Below are 19,985 nucleotides of genomic sequence, written 5' to 3' on the forward strand. Positions count from 1 at the left end.
AATAAAATAGTTAAAAATCATGATTCTCCTATTTTCTTTTTTCATTACTTAAAGTAAATCTTAATTTCTCTAGGAGAACTTGAGAATTAATGAATTAAATATCATCTAATCTTATTTGTTGAAAGTGATTTCTTAGAACTGGGGGAAAAATAACAATTTCCAGACATGTTTAATCTTTTAAAAAAAAAAAATAAGCACTAATTATACCTCTCTTCCTCCCACCCCAAGAAAATTATAGCCTAGCCCCTTTTGTATGAGGTGGTGTCATTTTCTCTGAATTAAGTGTATTCTAGAGGAAAACCTTACAATTTAGGATTAGTTAGGTAAAAATAATGGAGACTTCTTGAAATCTAGTGAGTGTTTATAGCAGGTGTTGCTATACATAATTCGAAAGTCCTGTTGGTTCTTACTGCAGATGATAGGTTGCCACATACTTAGCAACTGAAAGCAACATACATTTTGTATGTCCCATGTCCATGGTCTGCACTCTCACTGCCTGGTGCTCAGGTCTCTCCCAAGGAAGACAGCATGGTCTTGTTCCATCGGTAGCCCTCTGTAGAGCTTAGGGTCCTCCTTCAAGTCCTCATGGTCACTGGCAGAATTCAGCATTATGGCTTTAGGACCAAGGTTTTGGTTTTCCTAAAGTCTTATTACTCTAGACAATACACTAGAATTAAAGATTTGTTTCGTTCACAGAAACCCCTACCAGTTATTATTTGTATAGTAATTATATAACCCTGGTGCATAGATAATTGGTAAAAGAAGCTTTAACAAGGAGTTAATTTCAAAGTAATGTGAAAAAGCCAAACTATTTCAAAAGCAAAAGTCAAGGTGGATGTCCTCTAGTTTTCAACATAGAGTATTTTACTTGCATTTTGAAATTTCATCTGGTCAATTAAGTATACAAAACAAATTAACCAAAACATACATTATGCATGTAGAAAAATATTAAAGTATATAACAAGGAAATGGGCTCAATATAAGTCTTTAAAAATTGAATACACAAAGTAATTTTGAGCTTCATGACAGCCTTAGGGTTCCCATTACTTAACTGTGATAAATTTAGATTGGACTTAGTCTGGCATGGTGTTCTTACATGCTGACTCTGCTTCTTCCTCTTTAACTCTGTCAAGAAGGGTTTAGAGTGAGTGTGTGTGTGTGTGTGTGTGTGTGTGTGTATGTGTGTGTGTGTGTGTGTGTTCACACTATAATGTGTATGCAGAAGTTAGACCTCCCACCTTGGTTTTAGGCAGTTTCTCTCTGTTTGTGCTGCTGTACTGTATGATCCAGGCTAGCCAGCCGGCAAGCTCCTGCCGTCGGAGTTGAACATATATTCATTTGTTTGCACAGGTCTAAGCATGCATAGTTCCATCCTGTCATAAGAGTGCAGGGACTAAACATGCTTGGCTTTACCCTGCCATAGGAGTGCAGGAACTAAGCATACATGGCTTTACCCTGACATAGGAGTATGGGACTAAGTGTGCTTGGCTTTATGTAGGTTTTGGGGTTTTGGATGCAGACACTCATGCTTCAATGGCAATACTTTGACCACTGGCCTTTCCCAAAGCCCATATTTTGTTATTTAAAAAAAAAAAAAAACACTTAGCAACTTGATCACTCTCTACCTGTTATTGCCCAAATTGTACTTAAAATTCCATTTTTACACACCACACATTGAGGGAAATGAACATTTTGAAGAAATCCCAGCCTTCTTGAGCCCATCATTTGCTCCCTTCAATATAATTGGTTCAATGCCATTATTCCAACAGTGATTCCGTTGTTCAAAAGACTGAAATAAAATCTTCAGTCTTTAAAGTTTTGAGATTCTTCCACTTCTATTCTGTCTCTGTTTCTTTTCTAACATGTAATTCTGGCATTTGACTGAATTTAAAGTAGAATAGTAGGTAGCTCAAAACTTCCTTTGTGCAAAAGAGGTTTGAATGACTTGGGAGATTTGTCAACACCTAAACGTTTTATTATTTATTTTTTTATTTGAAGGCCTTCCCCTACTGTAGTTGAATCATAATACCTTGCTTGGGTCACTGGCAGTGATCGTTCACCTATGACCTCAGTGTACACTAGCTGTTAGCACACTGGTACAGTGTGATCTGTGGCCTTTTCAACAAATATAATAGATGCTGCAAGGGCTGACAGATTTGTTTTTAATTCAGATTGATCAAGCAGGGGTTGTCCTAGAATGGATCTGACTTAGGAGTATGAATAGCATGAAATCACACAGCTACCCACTGTGTACTCGCATCTGACTAGGAATGTCCTAACTAGTTTGTTCTTCTTTTGAGATGAAAATCATGAGTTTTGTTATATCAAAGCATTTGTGTGTGAAGTCACAGGTAGAAGTGCAAGCTGTACATAGAGTTTAAAGAAGAGAGAGGGAGAGAGAAGGAGAGAGAGAGAGAGAAAGAGAAGGGAATCTTTTGGGACCCTTCGGTACATTTTAGACTCTTGGATCAACATATTTAACTTAGAGAAGAACTAAACAGACACACTTCATACCCAGATGCATTTGGATATAATTTTATAGGATAACATTAATCTCTGATTTAACAAAAAACAACAGACATGTTTAGACATGTTTATAGTCTATAGTACTAGGAATTACTCACTAACAGTTACATACTAATATCAATAAACCAATTACTTATTTTTCTAGTTTGCCCAAGTAAATCTCAGATAAGAGTGGAAAAACCATAGGTAGACATGTTTAAATGATTTTTTTTTTCTTTTTCGGATGCAGTGCAGACCAATTTTATGCTGGAAACTTGAGATCCCAGATTTGTCCTGTGATAAGGAGATTTGACGTCATTTCCTTTATTATATGTCCAAACTTCTGTTGTCTTATCTGGCACACCCCCAAATGAATAGATGACTCCAGTTGTGTCTGTCAGCATAGTTGCTGAGAACACCACAAATCCAGTAATTACAAGGGACTGTTTTCCCATTCTTCCCCCAGTATTTTTCTTTCCAACACATTTCCTCAGTTTGACATGCTGTGAAAACCCTAGACACTGTAGAAAAATGCTATTCTTTAAGACAAGCTTTTCTTATATTTTCTTAGCAGAGGGTGATATATGTTCATCATAGTAAGGGCAAGTAAGCAAAAGGAAGCAAGGAAAACCACTGAAATTTAACTCGCTGAGGAGCCGCATTTACAGTGTATGCACAGCTTCCAGTTCTTTCTCTGCATAGAAAAAAAGACTCAAATTATGTTGTACGTTCTGTGATTGATGTACTACAACATCCCATGTTGTAACTGGCTTTTCAGTCAACATTATATTATAAATATCTCCTGTGTTGTTATTCTTTTACAGTAGTCTTTTCATTGGTTAGAACATATTTACTGAACCAGTCCCAACTGCTTGTATTTTAAGAATTTTTGGTGTTTTTGGGTTTTTTGTTTTGTTTTGTTTTTTTCACTTTTATCTTTTCTTTTCCTGTTCTATAAATAATTCACTGAAAGAACATCTGAGCTGCTATTATCAAGGGCATTTTTATGTTAAAAAAGCTAAATTATTTAAAGTGTAGAAAAATGCTTTGGTGCTGAAATAAGGTTACTGACAAGACAAAATGATTGCATGCGTGGCTGCCTTTGTGTGCCTAGGCAGCCTCCTGTGTAAGGGTCCCAAAGGTCACAGACACGTGACAGAGTCACTGGAAAAGTTGAAGCCTGTGGAAGTCAGATTTCTGTTACTATAACAAGTACGAAAAGAAAAGAAAAGAAAAGAAAAAAGAAAAAAGAAAAGAAAAGAAAAGAAAAGAAAAGGAGCTTTTGAAAAGAGGAGAATTATATTGGTCCTAGAGGATCTAGTTCATGGACAGATAGACCTCCCAGACTCGCTCGTGCTTGGCAGCAAGGCAGGGAGGGAGGATATAAGTAAAACTGCTTTTCTTTAGCCAGGAAGCAAGAGAGAGTGCGAGCGGAAGGGATCAGATCCCAGGAGCTCACTCAGTAGTCTCCCCCTTGACCTGCCTCTTAAAGGCGAACCATGTAGAACCATGTTTGATGTCAAGATTTTAACAGGCAGGCATTTTGCAGAGGTCACTGAAGACCCAAGATACAGAAGCCCCTCCATAGAAAGAAGATCAACAGTCCCCAAATGGACTAGGATTTAAAATAATAAATTAAAATAACTTACAGAACCACCTGAAAGGGGGACCATTCTGTTACTGATTTGTTCCTGTGACAAATTCAAAGCCATTTAATAAAAATTTCCATTTACAGATGACTCAATTCTTTCCCCACCCCCTCTAAGTGTTGTCTTTTTGGGTCACGCAAGTTGTTGCTCTGTAGAGTAAAGTTACCTCACCAATCACCCCTTCTTGCCAGGCTTGCCATCTCCAAGCACACTGAAGAAGTCTGAGAAGTCTGGCTTCAGCAGCCCCTCCCCTTCGCAGACATCCTCCCTGGGAACAGCATTCACACAGCATCACCGACCTGTCATTACAGGACCCAGAGGTGAGTCGCTACCGCAGAGATCCACAGGTTCTACCTCATAACCATGAGATCAAAGTAGCAAAGTGGGGAGACATTGAGGACTCCCCCAAAACTATTCCAAGGCAATAAGTGATCTAATTCTTATATTTGAGGGATAGTCTTAGAATTTTAGGGACCAAAGAGTTTTTGGCATCCAGTCTGCTGCTCTAAATTTAAAAGACACGAGCCTTTTTTGGTTTGAGAGGCAGTAGGCCAAAATCAAATGTGCCCTCAAGCTGTATGTGTGCATGCCTTGTGTGTAGGTGTTCGGTGAGTGGTTTGTCCATGTGGTCAGTTGCCTATTTTTCAAGTGACAAATAGGTTTCAGTCTCCCATCCTTACTGAGTCTCTACAGCTATGTGGCATTCTGTGTTGAGGTTGTTTGTATCAGGGCACTGACGAGTCGTCTTCGTTCCCTCCTTTTGAAGTGGTAGATAGTTTATCTGGTTTTCATTGCAATGTTTTCCTTACTTCAGTCTCATGTGCTTTTAAGTTTATTATTAAAATGTGTCTACAAGAAATATGATTTGTATTTCACATTAAAGACAAGCCTTAAACCCCAAAAGGATGTCAGCAAATCACTTAACTTGATCCTATTGCAAGATGAAAATATTTATTAGTTTATTTATGAAGCTCCCACAGTAGGAATATGACTAACGATGACCACATTTGCACCCCTCCATCAGACTGTCCTTTAGGTCCATTATCTACTAGCTGACATCAAAAAAAAAACACCCTGGAAAGTTAAGGTCTGATGTCTACTTTGTCGTATACCTGGGAAAACTGATTTTTCTTGCATTGGCTCATATTAGGCATGCTGAATCCATTTGTGAATCTGAATCCATTTATGAATACTGTCATAGTCCCAAGAAAGGAAATATTTTAGTTGAGAGGGATACACAAAGCACATGTGAAAAATCTCACTTAGAAAAAAAAAAAGTGTTCTGCCATGGGAAGCAATTACTATGTCAAGAAACTCAATTGCTTCATCCTTAGAGATACTATGGTCATTAATATAATGTTCTCATCAGGATCCCTGACTGTTCCATGTTTGTATCTATGGTATAACCACTGATGCTTACCATATATACAAACATAGATATGTGCACATACACATACATTCTATACACATATTATATATTATATATAGAAATGAGAATTCCCATCTGAGTAAGCCATTAAGCTAGTTAGTATTACATCCTCTTATCATTAATAATGGTTGAGCATCTAAACTATAGCAGGAAATGAGAGATATGAAACCATTTTAAGTCAGAATATTTATGGTACAAGGAAGATATGTATTTTATATATCATTTTTATGGTCAATTTAACATATTCAAATACTAAATGAATGTCAGAGGAGGGGAATGCAGAATTTCCTTCATTTGTTCATTAAAGATTTACTGAGTACCTGTCTCTGTGTGGACACTGGGGCCAGTGTTTCCTGCCCTTGTAAAGCAGAACAGGAGAAAGGAAATGAGCATCAGGAAAAGCTGGTCGTAGTAGGTTACTATCCCTTTATAGCAAATGAAGAGACTTGAAAGAATGGATAGCTTTGAAGTTGAATCTAACAGATTCATGGCATGGCAGCTGTTCCAAACAAACAAAAAACCTGTAGTATAACAGGGCAGTGGGGCTGGGGATGAACAGCATGGCAGCAGCCAGGAAGGCTGGTGAGGTTGCCTCTGCGTTCCTGGTTACGTTCTGGTTTTACATTGTCCTCGGCAATGCAAGGTGGCCATGCCATCGGTGAAGGAACCTTCCCTCTCAAACTCATATTCTTATGTGAAGATTATAGTAGTGCAGTATTTTTGGAAACTCTAAAGGGCATAAACAATATACATGTATTATTCCTTATTTTAAAAATACCAACAGTGCCTACTGTGTGTCTTGGCTTCAAGCTGTATTTCTGGGAAATGCTGTGGCTACCTAATACTTACCCCAAGTGCATGGTGACTAATCACTTCGGCTAAAATAGCCCACACTGCATTGGGCCAGAGAAGACTTCCTTAGCACACAACACATGGACCTTTGACATCCTGCTCACATTAATATTCATAAAATATATATGAGGAAAAAGAAGCCTAGTTTAAGAATTGTGGGATACCAAAGATTCATTGTTTTCACCAGCATTCAAGACATGTCCCAGCATCCTTGGTTCTCCTTTCCAGGAAGTTTGCTCGTGTACCTATCCTTACTAACACCCTCCTACCCCATCAGTGGTCTGACATAGGCCTCGGAGTAAGGTAGTGATGCCCTTCAATTGCATTTCTGTGCTAAAAATCTCTATGCTAAGAGCTAAACAGGCAGACTAGGGCATTTGTTGGTTAAGAGATTTTTAAGTTGAGATTCTGTCCCTTAAGTTAAATGGAGCAGTCACTGTGGTCTCTACATTCCCTTCCATTTTCCTCTGACCCATTTGGAAGCTCATGCCTACAACAATACCCATCTGAGACAAAGACTAGTATTGCAAGATGAGGCCAAGTTTGAGGAGTGAAAGGCCTCATAAAGGCAGCAGTAGACTAACAGGGAGCAGAATGTGCATGCAAGGGCATCCTCAGATACCTATGCTTCTTCAAAGTTACCGTTGCCAGACACAGTAAACTCCAGCCAATGCGTGTCCTTTGTCAGGTTCCAAGAGCACAAGAGCATGGCTCCCAGTATATGCAATGCCTTCCTGACAGAGTCACATGGTATATGACATCAAACTGCAAGATTGGTGCTGCCTTCTCTAAAACTCCCCATGACAAGTAGCAGTCAGTCAGTGTGAGACATCTCAGTCTCAGGCCAGAAGCCTGATCTCTTAACAAAGCTAGAGTAAAGCAAGATCACTCTGGCCAACGAAAAGATGGCTCTATTTTCAACTGCAAGACCAAACTGTATTTGGGGATGTGGTGAGTCTCATTTACAAGGAAAACCTTTCTGTGTAAAGACTGCAAAGTAAAGGCAGAAAAACTGGACCTTGATAGAAAGGCATGGTATTATAATGGTTGTCTTGAGATATCTCGGCTACTACAATATAATACTATATATATATATATATATATATATATATATATATATATATATGCATATATATATATATATATATGCATACACACACATTAGATAGATAGATAGATAGATAGATAGATAGATAGATAGATAGATAGATAGATACAGTCTTATATCTTACACAGTGTATTTTATACACACAACCTGCAGGCAATTTTAGCATATGTGGTCAGGTATACTATGATGAACTTGTATCCTGTCAGTGTTCAAAAAGTCTAGGGCTTTGCACATTTCAACCTTGCTGCTTTTAGATTATGGGTACCCAGCTGGTGCTTCTTTGGACACAAAGCTGCCTTAGCTTCGCCCGCCCTGTATCCTCTCCTGCTTCGTAGCCTCCCACAGCTTTACAGCCTGCATCTCCTCTGTCTTTGTCTTCCATTCTTAATGTTCAAGTTCGGTCCCCACCTGAAATAAGATTATCTAGAGACAAGCATCTCTCACATATTTTACATCTTTTCCCCTCACCTAGTGGGCTTTAACATAATGAATAAATTAAAGGTGGTTGAAGTTCGTGTAAATACTCACTCAAAAGAAATTCACCCCCTACCCCCATCCTCACACACACACACACTGATAAGTTCTCAACACTCCAGAAGAAACAGCAAGCACATATGTAAAATCTTCTACATGCTTCATTAGGAGCAACAAAGCTGGTGAAGGACCACAGCCTGTCATCTAGAGAAACCTGTGTGTGTTGATCTAAGTCATTGGTACCAGATGCTAGGGTAGGTTTTAGTTTAGGCTCTTTTGACCACTTCACTGTGTACATTGGAAATGTAGAGACGTGTGGTTTCCTAAGTCTAATCTCCTCTCTGACAGTGGCTTTCTTTATTGCTTAGCCTTGTGGCCTCAGTTGGACCATCCATACCCTGGGGATAATACTTCGATACCTATTTCTCTGTTTAGTTATAATCATGTAAAGGGGTTAAATTGTATTGGAATATCCTGGAACAAGGAAAGTTAATAAATTTCAATGAAGCCATTTTTGTCATTTTTGTCACTGTTACATTTACTGGGCACTCTAAGCTGAAGATTGAGCCTCCCAAGACTTTCTTTTACCATTACTTGAAGTAATAACCATTATAATGTGTCCAATCACGACAATGTAGTTTATCCACAGCAACTGAAAAGAAAACCTTTGCTCTTCGCCCTGTTGCTTCAAAAGCTGTGAATTTGTCTAGGGATCTAATTCAGTTCTGAAACCTGTTTCACTCACAACCTGTTTCTAGCTAAGAATTCTCTATACACCTTGGGTCTAAGTCTAACAAGATCTGATGAGAAACCTTAAAAATTACTTAAAACAATTCTTTAGTTAATATATATTATATTACATAAATATAATAAATAAATAAATAATATATTAAGGACCAAAGATAAATTTGTCATAAATTAGATGGATATGTTTATTAATTTTCCACATAGAATTAAATTTTGGTGGAGTATTTGACTCTGCAGGGTATAAAGCATCTTCATTATTTTTAGAGTGAATCAGTATTTTAATGTCCATCATGCAAAGAATGCCACCTCACACTTTCTCTCTTTCACATACACACACACACACACACACACACACGTATATACATATATGTGTATATATGATACACATATATTTAATGTCATTCCACAAATTATTAGGAAATTTGTCCTAACTTAAAGCAAGAAGTCATTAAATTACTTTTTATATAGCTCAAGTCAGAAAATCAGACAACTTTTAAAGCCAAATATTCCAATGTAATCCAAATATTTATTAATATGATACCTACATACTGAGAAACGATAGTAGGAAAACATTCTTTGTCTCCCATAATAAAATCATTTTGATTCTGAAAGAGCAGAGGCCTTTGTGTATAAAAACATTTCGATTCCTGGCATTAAACAGTCTCAGCTCTGAACTGAGGTGTTGCAGGTGGCATTCACGGGTGGCATTCACAGGTGTGTGGTGTGGATGCCTCGTGGAATGGAAAGCACACGTGCGCTCAGAACCGAGGCTGCGGTAGAGTCACATGATTGACCCAGGCAAACACTGCAGAAACACCTTGAGTTCATTGCCTATTTGATTTTAAGTTACTTTTTGCTGATGCAGACCTTTTAGTACTGCCAATTTTGCACAACCCCCACATTTAGCCATGTGATTCCACATATGGATGCAACACACGGGTTAAGAAACTAAGCCCTCAAGCGTTTGTCTGAGTCTTTTTATATTTATTTATTTTGTGTATGCATGCATGTGCAAGTGTGTGTATAGCTATGGGTGTATAGGTCAGAGGGTGACTTCCAGGGATCAGTTCTCTCCTTTCACAATATGGGATCCAGACGTTAAGCCCAGGTCATCAGGCTGAACAGCAAGAGACTTCACTAGCTAATCCATTGTTCCAACCTTTGACTTTACGAATTATTTGCAGTAATCATCGGTGATATTTTAAAGTTTCTTAAAGATGTGAGAGTTCTTGAAGCTTATCTTTCTGCCTAAAGCCTTGTGTTTTCAAAAGTCATGGGAAATGACACTTTAATACGTCACACTAAGGAAAGCAACTGTGCTTCAGAGAGACTGGGAGGCCAAATGCAAAGAACTGGACCCTAGGACTCATCTGGCCAAATGTGTCTCAATGTAACCTAACAGTGTGTCTACAGGTATCAGAAAAATACCATTAAGTCATGACTTAAGAGAATTATAAGCCAGGCTTAATGATACAGGCCTATAATATGGCAAGAGACAAAAAAGAGGAGAATCTTCAAAGCTCAGTAGACAATAGAATGTGTTTAAGGCCAGCCTGGGTAACTTAGTGAGATCATATTGTAAAATTTAAAAATAAATTTAAAAAATGGTTGTGCCTATAGCTCAGAAGTAGACTGTTAAGTCTCCCATGTGCAGGGCATGATGGCCCAGGTAGAGTCCCTGGTAAAAAACAAAAACAAACAAATAAACAAAAAACAAATAAAATCTAACTCTTAGTATAATTCTGTGCTATTTTTATACCAAATGATATCAAGGAATGAAAAGTCTTCTTTATGATTTGGATATGGTTGGTTCCCTAAAGTTTCATGTGGTGGACTTTGGTCCCCAGTGTTGCTGTGTGTGGTTCCTGGCACATTTAAGAGATGAAGTTTAGTGCAAGGTAATTATGTCAGAAGCTCCTTCAAGAGTAAACTAATACTGTCTCCTGAGGAAGGTCAAGGTCTGGTTGGTAGGAATAGATTCCTTCCTGATGGTGGGTTGTTAGAAAAGGCTTGGGCCTGATTCCTCACTGCTCTCTTATGCTCTTTCTTCCACACGTGACACTTCTGTACGTGATCATTCCTCTCTCAGCTTGTCTGTCATGTTATGACAGAGCCAGGGGACCTTCACCTGCATGGCAGTCACCAGACATCAGAATCTAGAGGCGTACAAGTATCTCTTCCAGCACCCAACCTTAGTTTGTTATAGTAACTCAGAACAGACTAGCGAAGCCAGGAGTCGGAAGATGCCTCTGCTCAGTATGACCACCACACTCCTTCCTGCCTTCCGTCAACATTTTCAGCTAAAAGAAAGGAGATTATGAGGTACTAGCTCATAACCACTTATAATTCTTCTCTTTTCACATTTATTTACTGTGGCTACGTGGGCATATTATGATATACAATGTGCATAAAGGTTAGAAGACACATTGCACAAGTTTTTCCTTCTGCCACTTTGGCCTCAAAAATAAAAGTAGGGTCTTCAGGCTTGGCAGTAAGCACCTTTACCCACTGAGACATCTCACCAGCCAACTGTTACCTTTTTTTATGGTCATATGGTGAGAACTATACTGTATGATTGGCTTTAGCTGAATGTAATTATAGATATGTATAAAATTGGGGTTGTATGAATTAGCAGATAATGGAGCACTATATTAACAGACAGTTCCTTATGAACTTGGTATGACTTACAGATAGCAATCTGAGATGGCCAGAGCCAAGACCAGAATTCATCTTGTTTAGTTTCCTGTTCAGTATTTCCTAACATTTACTCTGCCACTAGGGGTTGGGGAAAGCCACCGTCATTTAGACCTTTAGTTTGCCCTCTCATTTAATTAGTCCAAGACATGATGTGGCCCTTTAGCTATTTTGATAATCATGCACAGCCTATGTTATCACACTGAGTTGTTCTATAGCTAAACTTAACGACTCATGTATCTTCTTTCTTCGTTAGCCTTAGCCTCTAGTCCCTTGCTTCTAGCAAAGGCATGGTTTCTGTAAGGCAAAAGTCACTTCAAACATTTTTTAAGCCACTCTGGCTTTTCTACATGTTAAAATCAACTTGAAAATTTCTGTTACCATCTGGTGACCCATTAATTTTTCCCACAAATGTTTACCCACAAGTGCTCACAACAAGCAAGGTCCTCTTACAGCTACTGAATAGAGGGAGCAAGTGCAGCCCGACCCTGATCCCCAGAGTACTTAGCACTTGGCAGCTGAGGGAAGAACAGAGCCAGGAGTTGTATGGTGGTCTGATCAACCCTAATCTGAAAGTCTGAAATCAAAACATGCTCCAAGTATAGGCTTGTGAGCACAGATGAGATATAGCCTGTATATCACCTTGGTGCTCAATATTTGGTACATTTCACACTCTCAGGTTAGGGTTGTTTCATTGGTAAGGATATACAGATATTCTCAAATCTAAAATGAAATCCAAACACAGAAACACACAGAGCCAAGCATTTTAGAAAACGGACTTGACCTACACTGTGCTAGGAGAGGCACCAGATGCCAGTCAAGACAAAGAAGGGCATCCTCATGGGGAAATACCATGGCATTTGGCATTGTCAGAGTACAAACAAGCATGATGCTTAACCCCATCTCAAACCTTTTGCCATCTGTTTATCAGTATGCAAAATAGAGAGCAACTGAAAACAAATAATTTTGTTAGACAACTAGGTACTATGAAATTAAAATGAAGTGATTGCAGGTGTGGCTAAATACTACATCTTTGTGTGTGTGTATGTGAGAGAGAGTCAGAGAGAGAGAGAGAGAGAGAGAGAGAAAGAGAGAGAGAGACAGAGACAGAGACAGAGACAGAGAGACAGAGAGAGAGATTAGTTTAGATACCAAACAATTCTGAAACTATTCATTACATATACCAAAGTCACACAAAACCTCCAGAAACAAACAGACAGGGGAAAGCAAATCAAGGCCAAGGGACCCCACCACACACTTGTCAAAACAGAGTGTTGTAAAATTGTATTCATCAAATTAAAATAGTTATCATAATTTTGTTTTCTACGTAAACAAAAATGAATGCCCTGTGCCTAAATGCTTAAGTGATGCTATCTTCCATAATGCAGCCCTTTCTGAGTGTGGCACTGCGCGTTTCTGAGTTTGGATTTTATTTTAGATTTGAGAATATCTGAAATATTCTCAAATGAAAGAACCCTGACCTGAGAATGTGAAATAACTAAAAAAAATAGAATTCAGCAGGCTGCCCCTCGTGTATGCACGATTCCTGCGTTTGTTGAGAAACTGCCACTGATTTTTCAAGGTAGATCCCTTACTTACATTTCCACCCGTGAGGCAAGGTCCAGCTGCTTCATACACTAATCAAGCCTCACTACTATCTTTTTTAGTCCAGTTACGAATGGCATCTCATTGTGTGATCCGTTACACTTCCCTGATATTAAACAATGCTGACCACAAAAAAATAATAATAGTCACAGAAACCAAAGATTTGTGGTGAAGCTTTCAAAGAGTCACGCTAGCCTCTGTGTGGGGAGGTCTTTCAAACTTTGCACACTTGAAAAGATTTCTAAGTTCATGATCCTCCTGCTCCTTGTGATGAAACATCTGAGTAGCTAAAGTCAACCCTATCTCCCAGTTTGGCCAAGAAAAATACACTGCAGAGAATTATGAGCATGAAGACCATCTTCCTAGAAATCAAGGTCACCATGGGTGGTTGAAGGAGTATGGGTGTGTAGCGTGCACAGACAGTAAGACGGCAACAGGGAAGGGGAGATTAATATGGAGGCAGCGGTTTCTAAACGGCAGCTACCCTGTCTTTTTCTGCTCATCACTGAATCCTTCCCTCCACCTCATGAGCACTCAATAAATATTCCTCAAATAAATGAATGAATGCATACATGTGATTGAAACAGAAAGTATAGGAACTAATCAGAAGTCCTTCTCACCAAGTTTGGTGGTAATAATAATAATAATAATAATTTATTAATAATGTTCAGGAACATGTATTTTGAAGTATTTGAAGAAGTGCCTTGAATGTACAGGTATTCAATATTTTTTATCTATTTGGTTTCAATTTAGAATTTCTACCTTGGAACTGGAAAGATGGCTCAGAGGTTAAGAGTCTGGTTGCTCTTCCAGAGGACTCTAGTTCAATTCCCAGCACCCACATGGCAGGTTGCAACTCTCTGTAACTCCAGTTCCAGGAGATCTGATACCCTCATACAGAATACATGCAAGCAAAATACCATGGCAAATTAAAAACAAAAACAAAAAAACAAACAAAAAAAACCAAAAAACTTTCTACCTTACTATGTATTAGAAAAAAAAATACCTCAAAATTTTGGGTCCCTTTAAAAAGGCACTTATTTGACTGTAGTACTGTGTTCAACTCCGACGGCAGGAGCTTGCCAGCTGGCTAGCCTGGATCACACAGTACAGCAGCACAAACAGAGAGACAAGATGGAAGGAGAGCTATGCCCTGGGGCCCCATCACTGTATCCATGACCCTGCCTGCACTGTTGGCACAAGCCCCCCAGGGGTAGTTTCTCAGGCTTTCCCCTGTCATCTGCAAACTTCTTGGCTGTTTAGGAAAGCCTCCAGAACTTAGCTGTGGACCAGTTAGCTGATGCTCAACTGAATCTAATTTGTTTCTCCTGGGTTAATGCAATTGAATCATCTCAAGAAAATGAGAAGTAATTAAGTACCTGTTGCAAACACGGTGCTGACATCCCCTGCCAGCAGACAGACGCACGGTGTTTATTTATTATTGGAGTTTGTCATCTGGGAAAACATGACATCGCCCTTCTCCAGGAGGAATTTACTCCAGTTGCTTTGCAAATCCAGGCATCACAGACCTAACAAGCTCCACTCTGGGGCATGGGCAAGACAGGAAAGATTTGGGAACGCAGACTGAGCACACGTGCAGTGCCCAGCTTTGTGGGGAAACCTCGTCTAGGGAGCTGGAAGTTACTGGACAGCAGAGAGGAAATGCAGCATTTTAGCAAAGGCTTCTTAAGTATCAGTTCAGGAAATTATTAAATTCATTAGCCAGATACTTACAACCAGCTATTACTGCCCAGCCAAAGGAAAAACCAGAGCCAGCAAATGTTTTAAAACTACAGCTAAACAAAAGTCAGGAAGCGTGTAATTAAAACTGTACCTTTATTGTATTGTAAAGAGTTTCACTGTGACATGGAAAATATTTAAAGGAGAAGGCTGTTTAGCTAATTTGTCTGCAAGTGAGCTGCAGAGTGGAGAACCATCCTAAATTAACTGTAAGGCCACCCACTGAGCGATCCTCATAAAGGGCCAGGGCAGCTCAGCTTGGTTTTGTGTAACTGTTCAATAATTACCAGATAAATGCATAACTCAAAGCTCTATTACACTAATAATTTGTATGAAGATAGATGTGTGGGACACCCTGCTGGGTTAATTTGTCATCCTGCAGGAAACTTTAAAGAGATTTCCTCTGTAGTCTGCTCATGTTAATGTGCTGTCCAGGGAGGACAGGTTAGAGCAGGGGACCACTTGGCTCCTTAATCTTTTCAAGAGGCACAATGAATATGGGGTGATTAGCTTAGTGGACCCCACATCCACACTCATCCCGACAAAGGAAGCTGCCTCCACTCATGTCTGTGGTAGGGTTGTGCAACTGAAAGAGAAAAGGGGGGGGGAGTCATGGAGCCACGTCCACATGTAAGTGGTAGCTGTGGCCAAGCCCCCTCACTAATACCAGATACATCAACTGTAACTGGCTTTGTAATCAAATGAGTCCCTGAGCAACCCTTTCTTTCTCGTTTAGCTTAATCTTACGTTGATTCCATGCTTAAGAATCATTACTAGGTTTGTTTGTTTTTTTTTTCAGCACAAAAACAAAAATTTGAAATTGAACTTGTATCTTCTCTTTATGTGAAATTGTCTCTCCCTCCCTCTCCCCCTCCCTTTCTCTGTCTTCCCCCAACTGCTGTTTCAAATGTAAAGCTCACATTTAGGCACCAGTGCAGGTTTGAGGCTCCCCTATTGACAGAATCATAAATCGTGTTCAAGTTAAGTGCATTGCATTGCCTGGAGCTGAGCTTCCGCAGTGTTTGAGTAGTCCAGCCTATCACGCATGGAGCAGGGGAACACACTCTGGAGGACTGTTCTGTCCTGTCTAAAGGACTGCAAGAACACAGAGAGTCACTCTTCAGGCTGCATCCTTTGTGTTGGGAGCGCTGGTGCATCTATTCACACACACACACTCACATGCTTTTTAAAGTCATAGTTCCACAGAAAATTTACATTCATCCTTTGCCGTTTATTTATATCAGTTGCTTCGCTGCATCCTCCCAAAACTTCTGTTTTCTTACATGAAAACCAAGTGTGAGAACATTAGAGCTGCCTTCAGTCATAAGAGGCCTGGAACAGAAAGTCTAAAAGGAAATAGACCATTTGACCTCAGAAAAAGTAATTTAAACAGAAGCGGAGAGTGACTAGCAAGGAGCTGTTCCTGGCCGTGGAGTTGGCCACAATTTTGTCCTCAGTGAGCTCTATGTAAGCCTGTGTCAGTCGTTTGTCCTCAGTGAGCTCTATGTAAGCCTGTGGCAGCCATTTGTCCTCAGTGGGCCTTCCTTTCCCCGCTTTTACGTAATTGGAAAGCATTGGAGTGTGGAGAGTGAATTGCCCTGTCCTGTGGAAGGAGGGACTTGGAATGCAGTGTGTGTCCAGTAAGTGGCATTTTTCTCCAGACTCCCCCTTGCCCTGAGAACCTCCTTTGCTCTCTTCGTGTTTGCATTCTTGAAATGATCTCCCACCCTCTCTCTCCTGACATGCTGTCTACTCTTGATGATCTAGAAGTAACCTAGAACAAGCTGGAAAAGAAAAATGGTCTTGGGAAAGAGAACAGACCAGAAGTTCCCTGTGCTGCGCACACACACACACACACACACACACACACACTTATGTGGAAGAAGAGTGAACTCCGCAGTAGAGCAGGTAGCCCATCCCTTCATGTCAGAGACTTCATCTAGAGGAGCCCTCTTTATCTATGGCTTTCACTAAAGGAGGAAGTATGTTTGTTAATTGGGGTCTGCTGCTTACAGAGTCAGTTCAGCAAATAATAGTTGAGCCTTTGTCTGGCACTAAGAATAGAGGCCCAAATAGTCAAGCTCAAAAGGCCATCCCTGCCAGTCTACCTAGTAGAGCAGACGTCATTGATGGGGAGATGATAAATAACCAGAGGACAGCACCAGCACCAACTGAGCAGTTGGTGGAAACTTTAGGCTATGATTATCAGGTTCCGTAGGCACCTTAGAAAACCTTGTCATCCTTAGGGAATGTCACTAGATCTTCCTAAACCCCAAGATTCCTGAGCACTATAATAAAAGCTGATTATAGCTAAATACTAGACAGTGAACAGTGTTAATAAAGACCCTTTGAGAATTCCAACCAAATTGCTTGACCACCCTTCCATTGACTAGCCACAAAAGATAACAGGTTGGGTTAAGCAACTGAAAAAAATCTAGGAGAGTGTGCCTTTGAGTGGACATACATCAAGTATACAGATCATAACTTGCCCCCTCCAGCCCTCTCATTGTGAGTTCCATTCACAGACTCTGTCTTCTCATGTTGTAGCACACAAAGTGTGAACAACTTCACACTTAATTTCCACTACCTTGACAATCCAAAAGGGAAAAGAATGGCTTTTCTACAACACATCTAGAAAAGTGCCTACCACTAGATTAGGCTCTGACTGGCCTAATCAGGACCATTTGCTCACCTTTTAGACAACCTTTATACCTGCAACATAACAGGATATCTCATTGTGTAGCCCGTCGTTTATAACCACCATCAGAAGCAGGTATCAGGGTTGCTAATCACATAACCTGAGGCTGAGGGAGAAGAGCTCTCCAAAGAAATGTTAGAACTCCACTTACAGAAGAAAGGATGAGGACAGCAGGGTGGGCAAAAAATCAGACCTGTGTATTACAGGAGGGAGAGATGGGAGCTAAGCTGACTGAAGAGCTAGGCAGCTGGCAGCCATGCTCACCAGCCCAAGACTTGGTCCTGCACTTAGCACTTGCAGAGCAGGGGTAAAAGGCAAGCTGAGAAAGCCATCATCAGTTCATGCTCTGAACCTTGTATTAGTAACTTTGTATTAGTTACCTTTCCTGTTGCTGTGGGGAAATACCATAAGCAAAGGGAACTTAAGAAAGAAAGGCTTTATTCTTGCTCCAGAGGGATAGAGTCCCCATGGAAGGGAAGACATGGAAGGAGCAAGAAGCTAGCTGGTGACATTTTCATACACACAGAAAACAGAGAGTAATAGAAGGCTATAAATCCTCAGTGTCTTCCCCCAGTGAAGTACTTTCTCCAGCAAAGCTGTACGTCCTACAGTTCTATAACCTTCTCAGAATGTGCCACCAACTGAATACATGACCCTGTGGAGGAGTCTCATTCTGACCATGGTGTTTGCGCAGCTTCATTTGTAAACAGTTCAACTCCTGAGTCTCAGTTTCCTAATGCCACTGTATACTCTGTATTACATTTCATATATCTCATTCCCAGAGATATCTGAAGGATAATAAATAGCTCCAGTTTAGTTCACATACTCTTTAGCCTGTAGTAGATTCTCAGAATGTTTGTGGAATGTGTGGTCTAAGTACCCCTATATACTCATTCTTACCCTCAGAATAGTCTTCGTTTCAGTGCTGTTACACACTTAGAAAAAGAAATGTGCCCGTTTCGAAAGTTTAAATAGCTTTCTGCAGATTATCCAAAACTCTGTGCAGTTTTAATCCACAGCAGTTGATTTCTGTAATCCACACAGAACAAAGGATATCCGCCAAAGAAAAGGAGGACCAGTAGAGGCTGGCCCACCACAGTGGATACTAGAGCCAGATGGTACCGAACTTTACATGCTGGACCAACACTTCCTCCTCTTGAATAAAATTTACTAATACGAGGAAGAAATACTCTAATTTTGCAGGATAACTAAAGAGACTTCACGTTCAGGAGGGCATTGAGAAGTAACCTGTAGCAATCACATTCAACAGCACAATCTTAAAATGTGGTCAGCCTGATGGTTGGCAAAGAGAAGTGCTAAAAATTAGCCTTTGGCTTTGCAGTTGCAGGGCTACCTTAATTTCTGTGATAAAACACCTTAACCAAAAGTAACTCGGAGAGGAAAGAGTTTATTTCTACTTAGAGCTTACAGTTCACCATTGTGTGAAGTCGGAGCAGGAACCTGGAGGCAGGAACTAAAGCAGAGACCATAGAGGAGTGCTGCTTACTGGCTTGCTCCCCTGACTGCCTCAGCCTGGATTCTTATACACCCCAGGACTGCTCACAGGGAACACAACTCACAGTGGGCTGGACTCTCCTATATCAATCATTAATCAAGAGGATGTCCCACAGTGTAACCTACAGGCCAATACAATGGGGACAGCTTCTCAATTAAGGTTCATTCTTCCCAGATGACTGTAGCTTGTGGCCAATTGACAAATACACCAGCTAGCACAAGGATTTTGCTTGCTTTTCATTGATATGATTTACTTGCTTCATATTGAATGTAGATAAAGACTTGCAAACATCACAATTCCCAGCACCTGTTATCCATGCAGCCATAGCTTCTGCACAGATATGGTTGCTAAAGCTTTCTTGCAACACTCAATCTGCCACTCCAGGGCTCTTGAAGCCCCTCAGAAGATTCCCACCTGCTCCTGTTAACCACATAATCATCCCTTCAGTGATGGGATGGTTTTTTTTCCCTCAGATTGTTTTGATGTGTTTGTCATTCTTCATCTCTTGTCTCATAGTCTCACTTACATATTACATAGAAGTCTAAGTTCCCTTCATAGAGCCGGATTCCTGTCAACTTTGCCTATTAAATTATCACTCTTCATATCTGCGGTAACCACAGCTGTTAGGTGTTGTTTGAACACATTTCACATCAGCCACCATGGTAGCTTATGCAATTAGTGTGGGAATATGGTCAGTTGAGAAACCCTGTCAGGATAAAGGCTGGGGCTCTATGTCAGACCTTAACCCAGAATCCACCACGTCTATAAAACTCTGGATATGCTAGCCAACAGTCCAGATGTTCCCTGTAGCTTCTTTTTAAAATATGTTCTTTTAAATGGCTCGTGCTCTATTGTTTTCCAGTCTTCTAGATTTTAATTTTGTTACTGTGAATCAATTGTACTAAGTTATTTGTAAACATAATTGTTGATACTGAATTCCATAGACCCACTCACATTTAAAGTAGATG

General features: G+C 40.1%; 1 protein-coding gene across 4 annotated transcripts in view; it reads left to right on the top strand.

Annotated features, from left to right (window-relative positions):
• Positions 1 to 19,985, top strand: part of Nfia (nuclear factor I A) — a 348,990-nt gene that overhangs the window by 265,442 nt on the left and 63,563 nt on the right. For all 4 annotated transcript variants that reach the window (XM_029539940.1, XM_021199453.2, XM_021199452.2 and 1 more), the window contains one exon: positions 4,346 to 4,474. In XM_029539940.1, the coding sequence (XP_029395800.1) occupies positions 4,346 to 4,474 (129 nt within the window). The remainder of the gene's footprint in view (positions 1 to 4,345; positions 4,475 to 19,985) is intronic.

This window comes from Mus pahari, chromosome 6 (assembly GCF_900095145.1).
Source record: "Mus pahari chromosome 6, PAHARI_EIJ_v1.1, whole genome shotgun sequence".
Taxonomy (NCBI): Eukaryota; Metazoa; Chordata; class Mammalia; order Rodentia; family Muridae; genus Mus; species Mus pahari.